Raw genomic sequence first — 20698 nt, 5'->3', positions numbered from 1 at the left:
GAGCACCTTAAAGACTTCTCTTTCTTCACATTTTCCCAAGCTCCAGAGTGGACTTTCAACCTCAGTTTTCAAGCCACAGTGGATTCAACAGTTTTATCTGTCACATGCTTACACAACACATGTAGTGAGATGCAGGTTGGCGTGTAGTTAAGGCTGTGCTGAAGAGGCCTGTGTGTAATAAATAATGAGAATAATAGTGGGAATAAAAATTCTAAAGGATAAAAAGTCACAGATGAAGTCGCTCAAGTGCAAATATGTATATGTGCAGAGAATACACAGAGGACAAGGGGACACAAATTGACATTTTAATGTCTCCATTTCCATTGCAACTGCTGAGGAAGGTCATGCAGCATGATTAAAAGCTCCAGAACAGCTACTGAGTGGACGTTGTGGTGTCAAATCACTTATCTCGTCCCTTAATATAAAATCTATATTTATTCCATGATGAAACATACTGTATGGTTTATATATTACGCTTTAAATGTCCAAATGTCATTTGTATACGTTTGGAAGTACACAAGACTTCTTATTGGATTTTTTTTTTTTTACATGAACAGAAATAACACAAGCAGCATTTCAATATGAATATTTCAGCTTTCCCTGGATCAGTTTTCATTATCTAGCTGTCTCCCCTGCAGCGCGATAGCGTCTCTGTGTATCTTCCCTTCTCCTTTCCAAGACACAATGTGACGCTGATAAGCACAACGCCTCGGCTCCACTTGACATCTCTCTGAAGAGGTGTAAAATTGAATACCGCACAACGCACTGAGCATTCATATAATAACATCAATCAGTCAGGCGCTTTATCAAACTGTGTTATCATGCATCAAACATGAGGCGTCCAGAGCCTCTGTGTTCTCCGTCACTGTCACAGCTCAAGAATAACTGAACTACAGCACAGCCGTTACAGCTCCCCTTCATCATGTTCTGGAAAGCAACATTTGGATCGATGAACCTCCAACTACCAAATGGACCTTTTATTTTTGGCTGTGAGACCACTTAGTAGGCAGAGAACTCCATGAGGAAAGCCACTTACTGCACAGGGAGCTGCTGGTCAGACAACCAGGAAATGGGTGTGTGTGTGTGTGCTGGAAATGCCTCAGCAACACTTTGACCAACCCGCCTCTGATTCCATGGATTTCTATGGATTAACAGCTACGGAGAGATGTGCAGCTGCTCACCTCGTCAGCCCTCGTGTGTGTGTGTGTGTTTGTGAAATCCAGATGGCCATAAAAGCTCTGGAAAACCATATTTTTCACAAAGATATTCCCTCATTTGATTTTTTTGTTTGATGAAGTTTGTTGAGGTCACATTATTGGGCCTGATTTTAAACGATAGCGAAACATCAGCTTATAAAAAATGAGGTTTCCTGGCTTGTGGAGGGGTGAGCAGCCAACAACTTGTTTCCAACATGGTGAGTCAGTTCCATCGGAACTACACTGAGAGTCGTCTTCCTTTGGTTGTAAATGGTTCAGCAGGTGGAGAACTGCAAATTGTCGCAATTGGCTCTTCTTTAAAGTGGCAACACTTCAGTAGAAGTCGGGAAACGTCTGGACAAAGCTACTGCTGAGATTTACACCTTTCAGCTACAGAAAAGATTCACACAAGATTCTTCAAGACTCCTCTCAGCCTGCTACCACTCTTTTTAAACTTCCCTTCTTTTAAAGGCACTAAGGCGGCCATGTTGTTACCCAGAGGCCACTGTGCTGTTGTGTGCTGTTACTCTTGTCCATAAGACACAAAAATTGTATATATAAAAGGGTTTGTGGTGCTGATAGAGCTTGTATTCCTTGTTTTATTATTCTTTTATATATAAACGTTATATTTTAAATTATAGTCATTTTCACCACTTGTTGTATGTCTCGCTGTGGTTACTGTAGCCTCAGTGATGTCCTGAGGTTTCTGTTTTATGTGGACTCACCAAAGCAGATACATTGAAATGGCTATAAAATGTTGAATCTTGATTCATTCAGTGACCCCTTCTGCATTTGTTATGTTCCGCCACTCATATTTTCGCTGGCTTTTCCTTTAATTTGTCAGCGGCTTATATTGCTGTGTTAACGGCTCATTCATTTTCTGGCAAACAAACAGCTCTGCAGCCCTAAATATTAATAAGTTAATCATCACGAGCCACGAGGAGTCGATTGGAGAGACTTTCCTGATGAATTAAGAAGCCAAAGATAATTATGTTTCTTTTTTTATTGACCTTCCAGATCAAATTAACTTTGGTGCTTTGGTATTTCTTAAGCTTTACCAAATTAAATACCAATTATGTCAGGTAATGAATAATCATCACAAGTTCATCAGCTGCTTAGAAAATCTGGATGGAAAAAAATGTTGATTGTATTGTTTCAAGAAACTCATATCATGTCATGAAATATAGATAAAGTCATCATGGACAGGTCTACCCAAACCATTTGCTCTGCACTTTTTTAATGGGCAGGATGTACAACGCCCAGATCAATGCTTCGAGCCAGAAGCTGTCCTCATGAAAACCTTGTTACTGATCAATAAACATCAATAATATATCTATTAACCATTGGTTCCAACTTGTAAGCCTTATATAAATTACACATTTTTAGACAGTGGCACCTGGCGTTATCTTATATTGTGTCATAGCAGCAGGGCCAGATGCCAGCTGTCTGATACGCCTGCCAGCTACTGTGCAAAGAGATTCAAAAGACAAACTATACAACAGGCCATCAATCCAGAAAGTGGTTTTGTGCAAAGAAGCAAATAGCCCGGCTACATCATTACAGCGTTCATCATTATTTTCTGCCATTTTTCTAAAATCTCTTCATCAACTCGAATGAAGGCAGCATTCATCAACCATTCAGGATCTCCCAGCGCTGGAGAGGAGGGCTGCCTCTGAGCTGTATGTGCTGCTTTTGATTGCAAATCACAGCGGCCCCACACCACCTGAAATGACATCTGACAGGGAGGACTTTTTTACTATCACGGAGGGATTTTAGACCGCTTAGACAGAGAGAGAGAGAGAGAGAGAGAGAGAGAGAGAGAGAACCTCGATATTGGCTATTTAAGTTGCCTAAGAAGTCTTTTAATGGCAGATTTCACAGTGACCTCAAGGTGACATTCCTGAGCGAATAAGACTCAGAGTGACGCTGGATGAGGCTGCGAGTGAGAGAAGCACTGCAACGATCAAACAAGATGATGGTCACATTTTTGATTTAGTGTCAAAAGTGAGAGTTCATTAGCCATGATTGTTAAGACTGATGCATCAATGTATCAGCAGCATTTTTGTCTGTTGTAGCTGGTCAAAGTGGAGCCAGTTAATATTTAGTCCAGTGGTTCCCAGCCAAGGGGTCAGCCCCCTGCAAACAATCACCAGATGAATCACAGGGGTCATGAGGTGATTAGCGAGGCAGGAAAAAGGAAACAAAACAAAGTTCTGATCCACTAATTTGTATTGATTTTTTTTTACTTTTCTCTAATCTTTGCTTTGTGTGATATATTGGATAATTTTACCTCTTTGCGCCTTAAATAAAGTCTGTTTACAGATCTTGGGCAGTCCTACAGTGTATGTGAAAAAAGTTGTTTAAACCTCCTTTGAGTTGGCACTGAGAGCTGCATTTACTCTGATACATCGATCCAGTGAGCCAAACAAGGCTGTGACACTGGTCTCAAGTTCAAATGCTCAAATGTGAGGATTTGCTGTTTTTCATAGACTTTGTCGATGATGTTTAACTACATACTTCAGCATTTTGGACTGCTGGTCAGACAATAAAGCAATTTGAATGGGTTTTAGAAACTGTGGTCAATTAATTAAGAAAATAATTAGCAGATAAAGAAAATAATGGTTCGTTGCAGCCCTCATCATATCTTTTCATGTAAAATCTGCTGTAATACTTTTAGTGGCGTAAAGGCCATGATATTACACTCAGAAACGTCGTGGTGGAGAAGTCCCAAAGTCACATAGAAATAGAGTATTGCTGACATCCACAAAAAAAAAGAGAAAAAAGAGGACGACTATATCAATTGTCACAGCTTTTGAAAATCTGCTCCCCTGACATGGTGGGGAAAACTGGGGAAAGCCAACTTGTGGCTCAGAGGAATAATAAGCAGCTTTGATCTGTGACAAAAAAAAACTCCCTCAAACTGCCAGGCTGTGCCACTCATTAGGACTGCGATGGAGCTCATCACGGTTTTTTCTCCTCAAAATATTCCAACTCACAGCTGCTGGGGTTTTGAGACACTCTGGATATTTTAACGACGGAGGGGTTTTTTTTGTGATGAAATGGGAACATGGTGTTTAGATTAGCCTAGCAGCTGGCCAATGGCTCTCCTAACCTCCACATCTAATCAATGGTTTGTGAAACGAGGAATTAGACTGCAGGCTGTGGTTGGTGTTTATTGCTGAAACTGGTGGTCAGCAGACTTTTGAGATACGTGTTCACCCTGAATGGATATTTAGCTGCTGTGTGCTTCTATAGGCGTAAAAAACGAAGTGCACTCTGTGTGAATGTGATCGTTATTAGTTATGACATTTAATTCCCAATCGAGAACAAGCGGTGTTTTACAGCTAGACGTCCTTGAGGATGCACAGTATGACGCTGGGAGATTATTTATACACACAAATCAGATTTATATGAGAATTCTGAGCCATAAATTCAGCTCGAAATCTTTTTTACCCCTCATTATCTGTCATATATTTCTCTGTGGGGGTGTAAATTGGTGTGATGCCACATATTTTCTCACAGAAATAAAATTAAATCTCCCCTCTTTGGCTTAAAATTACAGCTTGTTCATTTACATTCCTCTGTGGTATCTATTAACAGTGCTTCTCTTAAAAAACAGTCCACCACTCACCAAAGTCAAGGTCATGTGAATGACAGGCCCGCTGATAACGTCTGTTTTCTCCAATTTTTCTGTTCTGTTCAGGGCCACTGACCTCGTATCATTGTCATTTATTATTTATACAAACCATCTAAGAGCACCTTAGAGGACAATTTGTCACGTTTTTCTGCACTCTGGGCTTGTAGGGAGTTTATCATATCTCATCTACTACAGAGGGCATCCAAGAGGCAATTTGATGTGTTTTTGTCTTCTTTTCAAACATAGGGGACCTATTAGTCCACCAGAGAGTAGTACATTTTATATGAAAAGCATTTAAAGGGAAACTGAAACAGTTTTTTTTTACCTCATCTCTGCTTGTGGCTACCAATTTGAGGCTACAGTTCGATGCCAGCATTGGGTGGTGCACCAGAGGGGACGGGACTTTGCCTCTCCATTTAAAGAGTACCTTAAGATAAGAATTTTGCAATTTGTCCAACCATCCCATGTCCAGCTCCGTCTCACTCTAAAGTGTGTAATAGACCCACTGGCCCACTAGAGGATATTGTGTCAGCAGCTAAGGACGAACGTAGCTACAAGAAGTGAGAAAGCCTGCATAGACAGCAGGTCAGGGCGGTCGGAGGAGTCCTGGGTTTGTTTCCCATGTGACACGCAAAGTCAATGTTTAGGTATTTTAAGTGACTTATGGTCACACAAAACTATTTAATATGTAATTAGAAAGACAAACCCAAACGTTGCATAAGCAGCATCAAGCTACCCTGCGCTACGTTGTGTGTGCTTGGTATCTGGGTTTAGTAACCGGAGCAGGTCGAGGGGTCTGCTCGTTCTTTGGCTTCCTGGCTGATAAAAGGAGAAAGGGTCACTGGATAAAGCACATCGGGTCAGATGACGTTACATTTGTGCTAAGCTAGCTAGCTAACTGGCAGGTGATCGTTCGAGACGAGAGGTTGTAGTTCGCTGAGCGGTTTCACACAAAACTAAATGATACTTTAATATCTTTAAGACAAAATGTGACGTTTTTGACTTGCAAAATTATCTTATAAATTGAGAAACATCATGTGTGCAATTCATGGCGCAATTCAAACAAGATCCAAAAAATAATTGTCTCTCACCACTGACTACAGTACATATTTTTCTCTGAAATAAGGTCCCATGGGGCTTCTCCGTTATACCTCATAGTCTTAATGAGTAGTCATTTCAGTTATTGCTGTGCAGTGCAGGGAGATGTGGACAGATCGCAGAAGGCAGCAAGACTGTTGATTGTTGAGTGATTGTTGGGTTCCTCTTATTAAAGTAATTCTGATTCTGATTCTGATGTGCTGGAATAGTTGGCTGAGACATAAAGCTGAGCTGCACCAGTTATTTGAAAAAATATCATTTTGGAAGGGAATAAAATCTGTGCACATACAGGACAATTCCCTGTCTGCTTCTGAGAGGAAACCTGACAAAAAAAAGTAACTGAACGGCAGAAAGAAGTATACACTACATGCTCCTGCTCCTTTGATTCCACTTTCTCAATTCCTTTACATGCATTTGCCTTTTTATTCAATGTGCACGGTGGGTTTGAAGATGTCAGAGAGACCCTTTCTGTTCTCATTAGGAGAAAAAGAATCATTTGCATATTTCCAATGTTTGCTCTGAGTTGAAAGGCAAGGAGGATACAATATAAACCACATAAAACACTGAGGACTCACCTGTTTCTTGTTGAGCTTTTAAACTCACAGAGTCGAGTTCACAATAGTTTTTTGGTTGATAAATGACAAAGTTATGGATGTATTTTGGACTAAGTTGCAACAAAGGGATTAAAACTATAAACATTAGTGCTTTAGGATGAAAAGCATATGTAAAAGGAAATTACGCTTTCATCACCGCCAGGTTCTGATGAATCTCTACACGTACGAGAAATCCCAAAGTCCAGATCTGATCTGCAGATACCAGAAACGCACCCCGCCCAAAAAGAGATGCTTGTTTCTTTTCATTATTCAACTGTTTAGACATTTCTTGGTTTCAATCTGAGGTGTTTAAGTTCCCCCAAAGCTGTTGTCACTCCACCTACACTTCAGACAGTTATATAATGTTTTATAAGGGCTTTAGGGCTGCAGAAATTGTTAGTAACTGCTATAAAATTGAGTTTCATGGGATAAAATATACTAAAATGGGCCCCAAAAAAAGAGGAGGAGAACATCTGGATTTTTAGGCTAAATCTCTAGTCGGTTGTTTTCATCATAAATTTGATATTTTTTACAATCTAAGTGGGGAGATTATGGTAAACCAGACAATTACCAGTAAATTATAAGACTGTGTAAGTAAACTCATTTGAGCTCAGAGTATCTACTGGAGTCTATGACCCGAAAAAGCAGGAGAACATCTGGATTTTTAGGTGCAGGCATTTTGAGCTGTTTTATCGGCTGTCAAACTGGGTGAGAGGTGGTGAAACCTCTGATTTTGGACAATTTCCAGTGAATTGTGATTGTTCTCCTGCTTGCAGCCACTGAACTGGTTCATGAACTCCACCTGTAGTCAGAGCAGACTCTCCTACCTGCAGCCAGCTGCATCCAGCCGCAGATCTTGTACACGGTTCCGGTGCTGCAGAAGAAGAACAGCGCGAAGCAGGCGATGCAGGTGAGGACCAGCACCATGGACATGCCGATGAAGAAGGAGGCGGCCTTGAAAGCACCGGAGGGGATGGCGCTGAACTCGGTGAAGCTGCCCTGACAGGTCAAGTCCCGGGACAGCCCGTTTCCGATGCAGTAGTGGAACAGACCGAAGTAGCCCGCCTGCGGGGTGTCCACGCCGTCTCCGATCCAGTACGGCTGGATGAAACACACCACGTTGACGATGGCGAAGAGGATGGTGAAGATGGCCCACAGGACGCCGATGGCGCGGGAGTTGCGCACGTAGTTGGTCTGGTAGATCTTGGCAGCCTCGGAGGCGGGGAGCATGGTGGTGGTGGTGCTGGGGGCCCCGGGGACCATCCTCCGGTCTGTGTGAATGGGGGGTCTGCTCGGTCCTCGGGATCAGTAAAACGTGTCCTCAGCAAACTAACATCTGCCGCATCTGATCCATCATCACAGTGAGCTGCAGAACTTGTCGTTGTTTCCCGATTTTATTTTTGCATCACTCTATATATTCAGCCTATGCGTGTTGATTTTGCCTGACTTTATTCAGTCACAGTTGCTCCCACAGCATCGCTGCGCTCTCGCATCCACGGCAAGGTCGGATTTTGTTCTCTTCTTGTGTTTTCCGCTGATCTTCATTCATCACTCTGCAAAAACGAAACGTGCGCTCCGGGAAAAAAAAACCACACACACACACACAAGCTCCAGGAATCCGTCCTCCGTTCAGAAGCCTGCAGATTTATCCTGCATTTGTCCTCATATTTATTTAAAAGATGTCCCCACCTGAGTCGTGGCCAACACTGTTATTCCGACAAACTGCTCCGCCTCTGATTCACTGTGTGAGATCTCGCTGAAATGGTCCGTCTGAGCTCGACGCCGACAGACCGACAACCGCAGCTGAGATCCTATTGAAACAGAGTTGGAGGATAGCCTCGGATATCACAGGGCCAACCCACATCCTTTAATCCCTGTCTGACGTGTTATTCCAGTAGCACGCGCGAAATCTTAAACAGACACAATTGTGCACAATGGAGAAAAACAACAGCAGTGCAGCTGTTAGACCGCAATTTAATGCGCTACTTTAACACTTCATGAACGCACCAATAATCAAATCACACAAATGTATCCATTCAACAACAGTCATTATTATTCTAATAATAATAACTATTATTGTTGTTGTTGTTGTTATCATTATTATTATCATTTGTAGTAGTTGTTGTAGTAGTGTTGCTATTATCATTAATTATGAGCTCTCAATATATTCTCCAATTAAATGTGCGTAAAAAGCTAAATCAATGTATCATTTGTAATTCTCATTTATAATGTTCATAATTTATGATATAATACTTGTCGATTATCTTGTCAAATAAATAGATATCTTAATTTAACAGATAAAAGTTATCTCACCACATGGTCAGTTCAGCTCTCTTCTGCAGATGGTTTCCTAATCTCATGGAATTATAAAATATCTTAATATGCAAAGATGTATGTTGAAAAAGTATATAAAGCATTTTGGAGGCAGCTTAGAGGGCAATATTCAATCCAAATGTCGATAATATTTTACTTTTAATTGATTATCTCCCTTTATTTTAACGTTTTTATGAGTTTTGGAGATAAAAACTTCATTACCCATGATTCTTTTAGGATTTCTGATTGGCTGGTAACTGACGTCATTTGACGTAATCCAAAGGCGCGCGCGAATTTTCTCCGAGTGTCATCGCTTGAGTGTTTGTTAGAGCCTCCAACTTTCCTTTTCACTACATTTTAAGTTTACTTCACGCTTTATTTTCAGGTATGGTTCCTCCCATGGCACCCTGTCGTGTTCACAGACACTAGTTTTCCACAGTTTTCCTCGTTTTGTTCGTGTTTTGACTGGACGCCCGAGGTCTCGTGAGTGTGCTGTCAGTGTAACCGTTAAGCTAACGCTACAACCAGAGTCACCTCATCACAGTGTGATACACACACACCCACACACCCACAGACTGTGTGTGTTGGTGTTGTGGTTCATCAGTCCGAAGATGGCAGCGCTGCTACAGCATCCAGGATATGAGCAGGAGAGGCTGCGGAGGGTCGCAGAGCAGCTGCCCTGCAGGGAGCTCCAGGCGGGGATGCTGCTGTCGGTAATGGGACAGGTGGGTAACTACTGTAGGCTGGTGGAGCACCGCTAGCACTTAGCCTCAGTTAGCGTCCTGTGTAGAGCTACATGGATCTATTTAAGTGTTCAGAAAGTTCAAGTACATCATACTTAATATTGCTCTCTTGTACTGCACTAAAATCATATTTCTTCATGTTGAGTATTGTAAGTCAACAGATTGAAAATAATGATACGTTTCTTTAGGGTATTGATTGACAAAGAAACATTGAGATTAGTTTGTTATGCTCTCTTTATGAGACATCAAATAATGTCTTTAGTGAGGGGCATTAGCATTAAAGTTAATTACTGACAACAGCAATGGATAGCAACATGGTAATAAAAGCCAATAGTGGAAGAGACTGTTTGTTCAGATTGTTATTTGTCATAATGAAATGTAATAATTATTTTGAGTAATAAAGCACTGAATTTGTCCTTACAGCCACAGCAATACAGCTACCCCTCCATCTTCATCTATGGTCATCGGGCTTCAGGAAAGAGTCATGTGATGCAAGTTTTGCTCAGGGAACTTGAGGTGAGAGTGACATTCGATGTAAGTTAAGGGACCCTTCGGGGCAGAGTAGTGTTTGTCTGTGTGTATGTACGGGTTGAGATGAGAAATAATTTCATGTTCTGCACTGTTGTCTCAGACAAGAAGTTTGCTAAAGGAAAAACTGTTTGTGTCAGTGTTTGCTTAACATGAAGCAGTTTGACTCACTGACTACTTAAAGCTTATAAACCTCAAAGTAACAGACGCTGACTTGAATCATACTGAGCTTCCTTCATCAGACCACTAAAAGAGCGCTTCGTCTATGGAAATATTATGTTTGACTGACAATACAAAAAACTTTGCTTGGCAGCTTGATTCCATCAATATTTTTTTCCATTTCAGAGAACTCTCCTTTCTCGGGGGACACAAAGCTTTGTGTGTGTACTTTCAGTGTGTGTAGGCTTATATTTACCTGCTCTTCATGTAAAGCGTCTTGAGATAACGCTGTTGTGAATTGGCGCTATATAAATAAAGATTGATTGATTGATTGATTGATGTTCAGTTTACTGTCAAATAAGACACAAATGCAGCAGATCCTTTCATTTGAGAAACTGGAAAAATTACAGAAATAATTAATTGATTATCAAAACAGCTGGTCATTTATTTACCAATTGACCAAGTGACTAACTGCTGCAGCTTTATAACTTAAGTTCTATTTACTTCCCATTCCTTTTATTATATTAAGTACAAATCAGGTAATGTAATGTGAGCCAACCCAGATATCAAACTGATCATGTGTCTCCCTCCTCCTCTCCACAGCTTCCTCACGCCACAGTCAGCTGTGTCGAATGTGTTTCTGTTGCGCTGCTGTTTGAACAAGTGCTGCTGTCCTTCTTTGGCTGTGATGCTGCCTCGCTGCTCCCCCGCAGTCCCTCCCTGTCTGACTTTGTACGCATCTACAGGCAGCAGCACTCCCAGTCTCCTGCCAAGCAGACGCGATACATTGTGAGTGCCGTGCTCTTTACGCCCAGCCAGAAAATCACTCCTCACTTGGCAAATACTATAATCCGTGGCATGTCAAATCATTCATTCTTTGGATGTGTCACTTAAATGTTTGTATGATAACATGATTAGTAGTGATAACACATGCAAATAGAAGCTAAACAAAGCTCCAGATGCATTAGCCTGGAGAAAATAAGTGTGATTTTCAGCCAGCGCGGGAACAGGTTTAATCTAGTATTTTGGCTTCATCATTTATATATATTTGAAAGTGAGCTCACAGCGTATAAAACAGTAATGTGGCATGATAAAACAGCCATTTAGTAGTTTATTGAATATGAATGTTACAAAATAAGATCAAATGTTTATTTTTCAGGTGATGGAGAAGGCAGAGCTTCTGAGAGACACTGATGCCAATCTCCTCCCGGCCCTCCTGCGCCTTCAGGAATTGGTGAGAGAGTGCAGCAGGCTGTTTGTGTTATCTATCAAGTGAGCCACTTTGTTGTTGTTGCCCTGGATGATGAAGAGGGACTGGAAGAGCTTCTTTTGTAACGAGTGACCTTGAGCTGAGTGTGAGGAGCTCTTTCATAATACTGTTAGGAAGGATGGCAGCTGCTCACAGCATCGTAATTAAAGACAGAGACACGACTTACTGTGTAGATTAATAATATTGTGGTGTGGAGTGGTTCTAACAAAGCTATTTCTTCCCGACTCGATGTACCTTGCCAAACAGCAGATCTTGTTGGATCAGGATCTGTTGTGTCAACATGATACCTCATGATCCCTTACATGTTGCACAGGGATGTGCACCAACCCAACTTTCTCTCTAGATAATGATTTCAGAATACCTCATGTCAAGGTATTCGTTAATATTGAGTACCAATTTGTTACCAGTGCTCTCTTTTTCTCAAATTTAAGATCCTACATCCCACTGGGCTTAACGCATTGGGGTCATTTTAATTTAAGGTTACATGAGCCATTGCTGTAGCACTAAAAATGTTAAAGTACACTCCCCTCCAAAAGTATTGGAACAGTGAGGCCAATTCCTTTATTTTTGCTGTAGACTGAAAACATTTGGGTTTGACATCAAAAGATGAATATGAGACAAGAGATCAACATTTCAGCTTTTATTTCCAGGTATTTACATCTGGATCTGATACACAACTTAGAAGATAGCACCTTTTGTTTGAACCCACCCATTTTTCATGTGAGCAAAAGTATTGGAACATGTGACTGACAGGTGTGTTTTGTTGTCCTGGTGTGTCCTGTTACATTGATTATTCAAACAATAAATAGCGCTGAATGTCTACGTTCAGTTTCAGATTTGTGCAGACTGCATTTATAGTTAGAGGCGTAACCAACAAGAAAACCAGAGAGCTGTCCATGGGTGAAAAACAAGCAATTGTGAAGCTGAGAGAAGATGGAAAATCAATCAGAGTCATTGCACAAACATTGGCCATAGCCAGTACAACCATTTGGAATGAGAGACAAGCCTAAAAATTCTGGGACAAAGTTTTATGTACTGATGAGACAAAGATGAACCTTTACCAAAGTGATGGAAAGGCTAAAGTTTGGAGAAAGAGAGGATCTGCTCATGATCCCAAACATACAAGCTCATCTGTGAAACACAGTGGAGGTAATGTCATGGCTTGGGCTTGCATGGCTTCTTCTGGGACGGGCTCATTCATCTTCATTGATGATGTAACACATGATGGCAGCAGCAAAATGAGCTCAGAAGTCTACAGAGACATTTTGTCTGCCAATTTAAAGAAAGATGCAACCAAACTGATTGGGATGATCCTTCATGGTGCAGCAAGATAATGATTCAAAACACACTGCCAAAACAACAAAGGAGTTCATCAGGGGCAATAAGTGGGAGGTTTTAGACTGGCCAAGTCAATCTCCAGACTTCAACCCTATAGAGCATGCATTTTACCTGCTAAAGAGCAGACTGAAGGGAGAGACCCCCCAAAACAAACCACAACTGAAAGAGGCTGCGGTGAAAGCCTGGAAAAGCATCACAAAAGCAGAATGCAAAAGTTTGGTGATGTCAGTGGGTCACAGGCTTGATGCAGTTATTGCAAGCAAAGGATTTGCAACTAAATATTAAGTCTTTTCACGTTAATCTATCGTAAGTCTATCTGTTACAATACTTTTGCTCGCCTAAAAATTTGGTGTTCCGTTACAAATAGTGCTATCTTCTAAGTTGTGTATCAGATCCAGATGTAAATACCTGGAAATAAAAGCTGAAATGTTGATCTCTTGTCTCATATTCATCTTTTGATGTCAAACCCAAATGTTTTCAGTCTACAGCAAAAATAAAGGAACTGGCCTCACTGTTCCAATACTTTTGGAGGGGAGTGTACATTGCTATAGTGTCACATGTAATTTCCAGTGTTTCCAATGTGGCCCATGCTGTATAACCGTAGATCATTGGTGTCTTATTGTTTATAAATGGATTTTGGTCCATTTATGATAAAAGCCTCGATCCCAATCTAAAGTTAAATTCAGTTTAAAGTTAACTAGTGGAAAGCACCAGATCCCCATATTTGAAAAGCTGAAACGTGGAAACATTTAGCTTTTTTGTATAATGAATTAATTGAATGACTAATCGACTTTGAAAATTGTTGCAGGTTGAATTTCCCTTAGACAGTTTATCAATTTAGAACTGAATAATATACACAAAACATAAAAAACATAAACTCTGAGAGCTATCAGTGGCTGCAGCCGTGGAGACTCTCGCTGACCTGTAAACTGAGCTCACTTGTACAGAAACCACTGTCATATGACACATTTGCACACGTGTCTTTTTCAGGTCGAGGACAACGTTACCGTCATCCTGCTCAGTGAAATCGTCTGGGACAAGTTCAGACCAAATACTGGCTGTTTCGAGCCCCTTCTGCTCCATTTCCCAGACTACAGTAAAGGTATAATTGTTCACACACGCTCCGTCAGCCAGTGACATGAATAACTCCCACCACACTGCATAATTATGACGCACACTTGGCGGATGCGTTGTGAGATGTGAGATTTGTACCTGTGATTTTGTTCCAACACTTCAGCGACTGTGGAGGAATATTGCATTGTAAAACACCACTGTATAAAGTCAGCTCTCTCTGGGCAGTGAATATGTGAAAATCTCTATATGGTTATGGAGAGACATTGCTCTTTATGTTATGTTATCTCTATATCTGTTTTTTGTTTGAGTAAAGTGACCGTGTTTTTTTTAAAGTGTTTCCCTCTGTCTGTTCATCTCTTTGTAGGTGAGTTGCAGCAGATTCTGTCCCAGGACAGACATCCTTCATATTCACCAGAGTTTTACTCCTCCTATATCAACATCCTGCTGGGAGTCTTTTACTCGGTCTGTCGGGACCTCAGAGAGCTGCGACACCTGGTTAGAGACACACAAGTCAGTCAAGATTTCACTGTTCAGGTTTTCTGTCGGTGTTTCATCATTGCTTTCTCTTTTTTCCTCTTTTCAACTAGGCTGCCCTCAACTTTCCAAAGTTCTGTGAGCCGTTGGCAGAAGGAAAAGGTAAAGCACAGAGAGGCGTATTCATTGATGTGACAGCTGATCAATATTTAAAAATACCTTATTTCATGCTTTCATGTGAAGAGATCCTTCTGTCATTTTGCAATGCCCCTCAGCTTTTTAAACTTTTTAAACTTTTCAATATTTATTTCTTCAAAGCTGCAGTAATGGATTTTTTTTGGCCACTTGGAGGAAGCAGAGCGACCTATAAACACTGACTTATTATCGCCATATAGTTGAGGTGAATGTGTTAGCAAGCATTTGCCTATTTGCACATCCACTTAGACAATTAGCAACATTAGCATTCATCCCTGTTTTCCAGAGTGAATAGGAGATCCACTGTGCTTACTTTCTTTTATTCTCTGTGATGGAGAGAGGGAAAATGGTCTGGTGTGACAAAAATATCTGGATCTTTAGCCGCGAGGTGTTAGACTTTCATTGGCTAGTAGCTAACTGTGTGTGCCATTTGGTGCTTGGCAGGTAGAGTACAGTCACTTAATCACCTTTTTTTGGCTGCTGTGCTGTGTGGAGTTAGCTGTAAAACCAAACAATGAGCTGGGGGACCTGCAGCATCAGATGATGATCCTCTGTGGGTTCATCACTACACAGGACACCTTTCACATGACTGATCGATCCATCCAGTGCATCTTTTATGATTTTTTTTCCATAGACCTTTTCTGCACCTTCTTTGCATTTCTTCTTTTTATAAGCTGACTTGGACTCATTGGATGCCACAGTAGAACTGTGGCTCATTCAGTAATTACTCTATTTTATGTCTTCAGTGAAAGAGACTGACACACACAAGCTGTGGAGAAACATTGAGCCTCATTTGAAGAAAGCCATGCAGACTGTTTACCTGCGAGAAGTGTCCAGGTCTGTGATTTCTGAATTCTCAGGAGCCATGCCACATTCAATCTAACTCAAGTAATTCAGCTTGTTTGCTGTGGTTTGTTCTCATTGTGCATCTTCTTTTTTCTCCCTTCAGTCTTCAGTGGGAGCAGATGCAGCAAATGGAGGAGAAGGAGGCCGGAGCTTTGAGAGGTACCAACACACACTGAGCGCTGTTGCACTTAGTGACGTAACACGATAGCAGAGCAGATGTTAAACTGTAAAACCGCTGATAAGGTGCAGTGACACTGTGGATTCATGCTAAAATTGCGATTTCTGTTTTTTTCCTGTGCAGTAAATGACTTGTAACAGCATATCAGTGTATCACACCAAAAATAATTGCAGTGAACATCACACATGAATGACTGTACATCTGACTCATTTTATTTATGTCCCTTAAGGTTTATCTGCTCACACTCATGTTGAACTGCCTTATTACTCCAAGTTCCTGTTGATTGCTGCCTACCTAGCATCCTACAACCCTGCACGTACAGATAAACGCTTCTTCCTAAAGGTAGAGGAATTTTATCTTCAAAGATTACACCAGGGAATCGCCTGGTGTAATCATGTAGTTTGGTATTTGAATTAATGGTCAAAGGTGTAAAAGGCAGCCATCATCAAAGTCCGGACTCTGTTTTGGATCTATACCGAACCACAACTGTTTCCAGACTCTGAGCAAATTCTACTTTTCTTTGCTCCACTGCCTGTGTGACTGCAGAGTTAGCGACCCATCATCCTCATGACAACAAAAGGTGGCAGACGCGGTTAGAGCTCAGTTTTTTTCAAACTTCATCTATACAAGCGTGGAGAACGCAGACTGGTAAACTCAAATTGACAGCACAGATTGACAGAAGACAGCGCAGCGAGCCTAGTCAGCAGTAAGCTAGTAGCTTTGATCTCACGAAACAATGAAAATCAGCAATTCAAAGAGGAATGGATTGAAATATATGCGTCATTGTCAGTCCAACGAACATCAAACTGATGGCTGCCTGCACGACTGACGATAAAGAAGGGACCTTTGTCTTATTGATCTTTGAGATTGATATTTTTGTGTCCCTCTGGTCTAAGTGCAGGGGATGTCTCATGTTGTGATTGTAAATGTAAATTAAATTGTCTTGGTTTGTGTGAATTAATGAGTTTGATTTGAGTCCCTCTGTTTCCACCTGACAGCACCACGGTAAAATAAGGAAAACAAAGTTCATGAAGAAGAATGAAAAGGTGATCATCTTAACATAACACTGGCTTTGATCATCTCTATTCATTTTTTCTCACAGCCTCTTTATATAATGTCAATATGTCCTGTCACTTTTCTAGACAAGTAACCACCTTCTGGGGCCAAAGCCGTTTCCCCTGGACCGCCTGCTCGCCATTTTCTACAGTGTGGTGGACAGCCGAGTCGCCCCCACTGCCAGCATCTTCTCCCAGGTCAGAGTCCAGTTAGTCACATTTACTCACCTCACGTGTGCATTTGCGTGTTTATCTGCTTTCACTTAACATTCACAATACAGTGCAGAGATGCAGTGAAATGATCAGCACACTAACAAAAAGAAGCTCCAACGATGAAACAGACATTGTGCTAATTGTTCACTTGTCACAATTTCACATTTTGCCACTTATTTGGCATCTTAGGAGTTTCTTATGGTTTTATAACCATACAAGTGGCATGGCTCTGGGGGCAACATTTGGATTGCCATGAAATGTTGTACACACATCAGTTGTTCCCAGAGGATAAATCCTAATGACTTTGGCTGTTTTGAGAGGTAAAATTAGTCCTGGGCAAGGCCTTTATCTGTGGATGATGGGGACAGTTTGTGATGACTAGTTAAATAAAAGGCAAATACAGATGTATGTGTTTGTTAGCTTATCCATCCAAAACAATAGTAATTTATAAACCTCCGTAAAGGGATAGTTTGCCAATTTACAACTGGTTTTGGATCATTACAAAGCGGGTTGTAATGCAAATGAACAATGTTTAACTTTCCTCCCTGGAGCCTGCACCCAGAGCTCTCTGCTCATTTGCCAACAAAAGTACACATGATGACGCACTCCAGGGCTGTCGTTGAAGCTAAAGATTGTACTTCCACATTTTCTCCTGCCCTCCGTAAGAAAACCATTTCACTAGTTTAATGCTGGAGTCAGACATTTTTGGCTATTCATATGAGCCAGATACCATATGGAGGAATTTCAGCTTTATGGGGGAGGAGGGGGAGGAGGAGGCCGCCACAGCTGAGGGTCAAGCACCGCCAGCCGGTGAGGATAGCAGTGCAGTGCATTCTGGTTGTTGTAGGTTTTCAACCATTACATCACGTAGCACCAATATAAAAAATATATATTTTGCAACTTCCTACTGCATAGACTACTATGTTTATCTTTCCAGCAGTGAAATATTTCACTATCTGTCTTTATACATGCTTCTCATAGTCTCATAGTAGTTAGAATGAGCTCTGTAGTGGTTTAAGTTTGCCCTTCATTTAGTCCTGTAGTGTTTGTAATCTCTTTCCATGATTATGACTCCCAAAGTTGTCTGTCAGAAGTCTCATGGGTCTGTAAAGTGTCTCCTACAGAATATAGCAATAATTTAATTTCATGCTTTTCCCCATTTGCCAGAGAAGCAAATCTAATAATTAGGGGCCTTTACATTAACGGTTTTCCCATTCCAGGTGCAAATGACATACTATTTCATGTTAAATCAAGCTGTATGGCTGCAGTGTCTCAGATGATAGTTTTCTACCCATATGGTCATGAGTTTTGCAATCTGTGGCCAAATGCCGATCTATTTATGGCCCTGAGCATGAAATGGTTTTAGGAAATGAGGCTCGACCCATATCTGTGCAACTGGCTCTCATTATTTAGTGCCTCTGCATCAAAGTGTGGAAAAGCTGTGTTTAAAGAAGTGGAACGGAGAGTCATTTCAGTTTCCCTCTACTCTCCATTTAGATCTCCTCTCTGGTGACCTTACAGCTCTTGACTCAGGTCAGTCATGACGACCAGCTCGATGCCCCGAAGTACAAATGTTCTGTGTCTATGGACTTCATCTGTGCCATAGCCAGGTGTGTGCGCATGTCGACTGATACACTTGACTGAAACTGACAGCAGAATTATTCAAGGGAATTGACTTTTGATTGTTTCTTCACTGAGAACGTGCTTGGTGTGATTTATCTTCCAGGACGGTGAATTTTGAAATTGTGAGGTACCTGTATGACTTCCTGTGAGCCTGCTGTGAATAAAGGAGAGATGAGACACTGACAGTACACCAAAGAGGGATTCATACACTAAAGGACAAGCATTTGGTAAAATCAGGATCTCAGACTGGAGAGAATTTTGTGGAAGAAAATTAATCCAATTATGTCGCTGCCACCTTGTGGTTGATGAATGAGCTTGTTTTTCTCTTAATTCACTTATGACTGTCTATGTGAAATATTTTCATTTGTATGAAATAAATGCCATATTGGCAATTTCGCTTTATAATTGTTTTATATTGTAATTGAGGTTTCTTTTCTTCTTATATTATTATACAAAGAGGGCCAGTATATAATGTAGTTCATCCTGCTAAAGGATGAATATGATGCCATGTTGAAATAGAGCAAACTTGGCACCATCCAGGTGAATCATCATCCTCGCTCAAAGGGGGGATTTTGTTTCCGTAATGTGCCGCCTTTGGTTATGTGTTGAGTGAGGTTGTGAACTGAAGTTACAGGACACTGATACTAAAATGGAGACAATTCACAAGCTTCTGCTGAGAGTTATTTTCTAAAAAAGTCTGCGCCCTAGATTTGGCTCTACTCCTCTTTTAACCTTTGAACAGTAAACCAGAGCAGTGGTTGGCTTGTTTTACAGCTTGTGAACCCTTAAAACAAACCAAAGTCAACATGTGACTCATAGTTGATCGTGTGTGTCATCAGCTGTGACCAGTTGAAGGCATTTTCCCCTAATTTTCTTAAAATAGGAAGGATAAAAAGAAAAAATAAATAAATAAAAATAGGATAATTTTAGACATTTAATGCTGTTTTATGGATAAAATTATTAAATTATGAATTCCCCACTGTCAGACTAATAAAGGAATGTCTTATCTATAATTAGCCTGCAGTTCACAAGGAAATGAGTTCAAACATTAGAGGAAATACTGAAAGAAAATGGAAGGAATTTTGTGTAGCAGAAATGTGAGTTTTTTTCTGCATTCCTGTTGTGTTAATCAGATTCACCAGGCTGGAAACCACTGAACCATACAAGACAGGAACATTATTTAAACCTCCACTATTTAGCATTGATAAACAGTATAGAAACATTTAATAAATGGTATCCTATAATGTAGTTGTAAGCATATACGTGTTAATATATTTGTCAACTATAGTAGCACAGCATGTATAAACATGTCATGGAAGATATTATTTAGTAAAATATAGTAAAATGCAGTTATAATGATATAAAATGTCTCACCCCAGTAGACTTGTTGACATATACTGTACATGGGCACTTACAAATGTCCTTATATCTGCATTTTAGTGTCATAAACCATTTATTAGTATTTATATACTGTTTATAACTGTTAAATTGGGTCTTAAATGAGCCGTGATCCAGCCATAATTTGAGTTACTGCACAATGTGTTGCTGTATGTTAAAATAAGCCTGAATGACGCTGACTCAACAGACTGAAGCTGAGCATTTGTTGTGTACAAGCTGCAACACCTGCAACACACTTCTATCACGTACATCGAATAAAACCATTACACAGTGGACTTTTGTATTGTATGCTCAGACAAGTACATGAATATGACTTGGCTTGGCTATTACGTGGCATCCACCACAGATCAAATAAACTGGAAAAAACACAGTGTGCCATCTTTGAACAGTTGAACTGGTAATCCATATCTGGATTTATGCTGAACAGGCAGCAAACCATTGTGCCAAAGAAACACCCACACACAAACTGACAAAACCACAAGCCAGTGTTTGCTTCAACTTTATTTTAAAAGTTAAAAAAGGTTAAAAACATAAAAAAAAGGTCAGCGTTTGAGAATTGCATCTGCACACAACTAAATCTCTTCATAAAGGTTTACCTGCCCCCGTGTTACTTTGACGTAATCAAATTAGCATGGATGTTAAACACTCTGCAGAGTCGCAGGTTCCCCCTGTGAACCCCACAGGCAAGGACGGGTAAACAGAGACTTGAGTAATTTGATGCAGAGGAACTCAGACCCCAAAAAAAAAAAAAAAATTGGAGAGCACTG

The 20698-nt window shown here is 40.7% G+C and overlaps 2 protein-coding genes across 3 annotated transcripts in view; one reads left to right on the top strand and one right to left on the bottom strand.

Moving 5' to 3' along the window:
* lhfpl3 (LHFPL tetraspan subfamily member 3) overlaps positions 1 to 7787 on the bottom strand; it is a 32029-nt gene extending 24242 nt beyond the window's left edge. Inside the window, exon 1 of the mRNA XM_070854074.1 lies at positions 7352 to 7787. Within this exon, the coding sequence (XP_070710175.1) occupies positions 7352 to 7787 (436 nt within the window). The remainder of the gene's footprint in view (positions 1 to 7351) is intronic.
* A 1446-nt stretch (positions 7788 to 9233) lies between these two features.
* Positions 9234 to 18873, top strand: orc5 (origin recognition complex, subunit 5). Of its 2 annotated transcripts, XM_070854046.1 has the most exons (14): positions 9234 to 9562; positions 10004 to 10096; positions 10871 to 11056; positions 11427 to 11501; positions 13866 to 13977; positions 14314 to 14444; positions 14537 to 14585; positions 15365 to 15455; positions 15568 to 15623; positions 15872 to 15984; positions 16641 to 16688; positions 16785 to 16895; positions 18408 to 18520; positions 18637 to 18873. In XM_070854046.1, exons 1-14 carry the CDS (start codon positions 9449 to 9451, stop codon positions 18680 to 18682), a joined length of 1338 nt encoding a protein of 445 aa, XP_070710147.1. In that variant the 5' UTR covers positions 9234 to 9448; the 3' UTR covers positions 18683 to 18873. The 2 variants fall into 2 exon arrangements, with proteins under 2 accessions (XP_070710147.1, XP_070710148.1); XM_070854047.1 differs by lacking the exon at positions 18408 to 18520.
* Positions 18874 to 20698: the final 1825 nt, after the last annotated feature.

The sequence above is a fragment of the Pempheris klunzingeri genome, chromosome 22 (assembly GCF_042242105.1).
Source record: "Pempheris klunzingeri isolate RE-2024b chromosome 22, fPemKlu1.hap1, whole genome shotgun sequence".
NCBI classification, from domain to species: Eukaryota; Metazoa; Chordata; class Actinopteri; order Acropomatiformes; family Pempheridae; genus Pempheris; species Pempheris klunzingeri.
The sequence above is the reverse complement of the archived record's forward strand: the minus strand, read 5'-3'. Positions and strand labels throughout refer to the sequence as shown.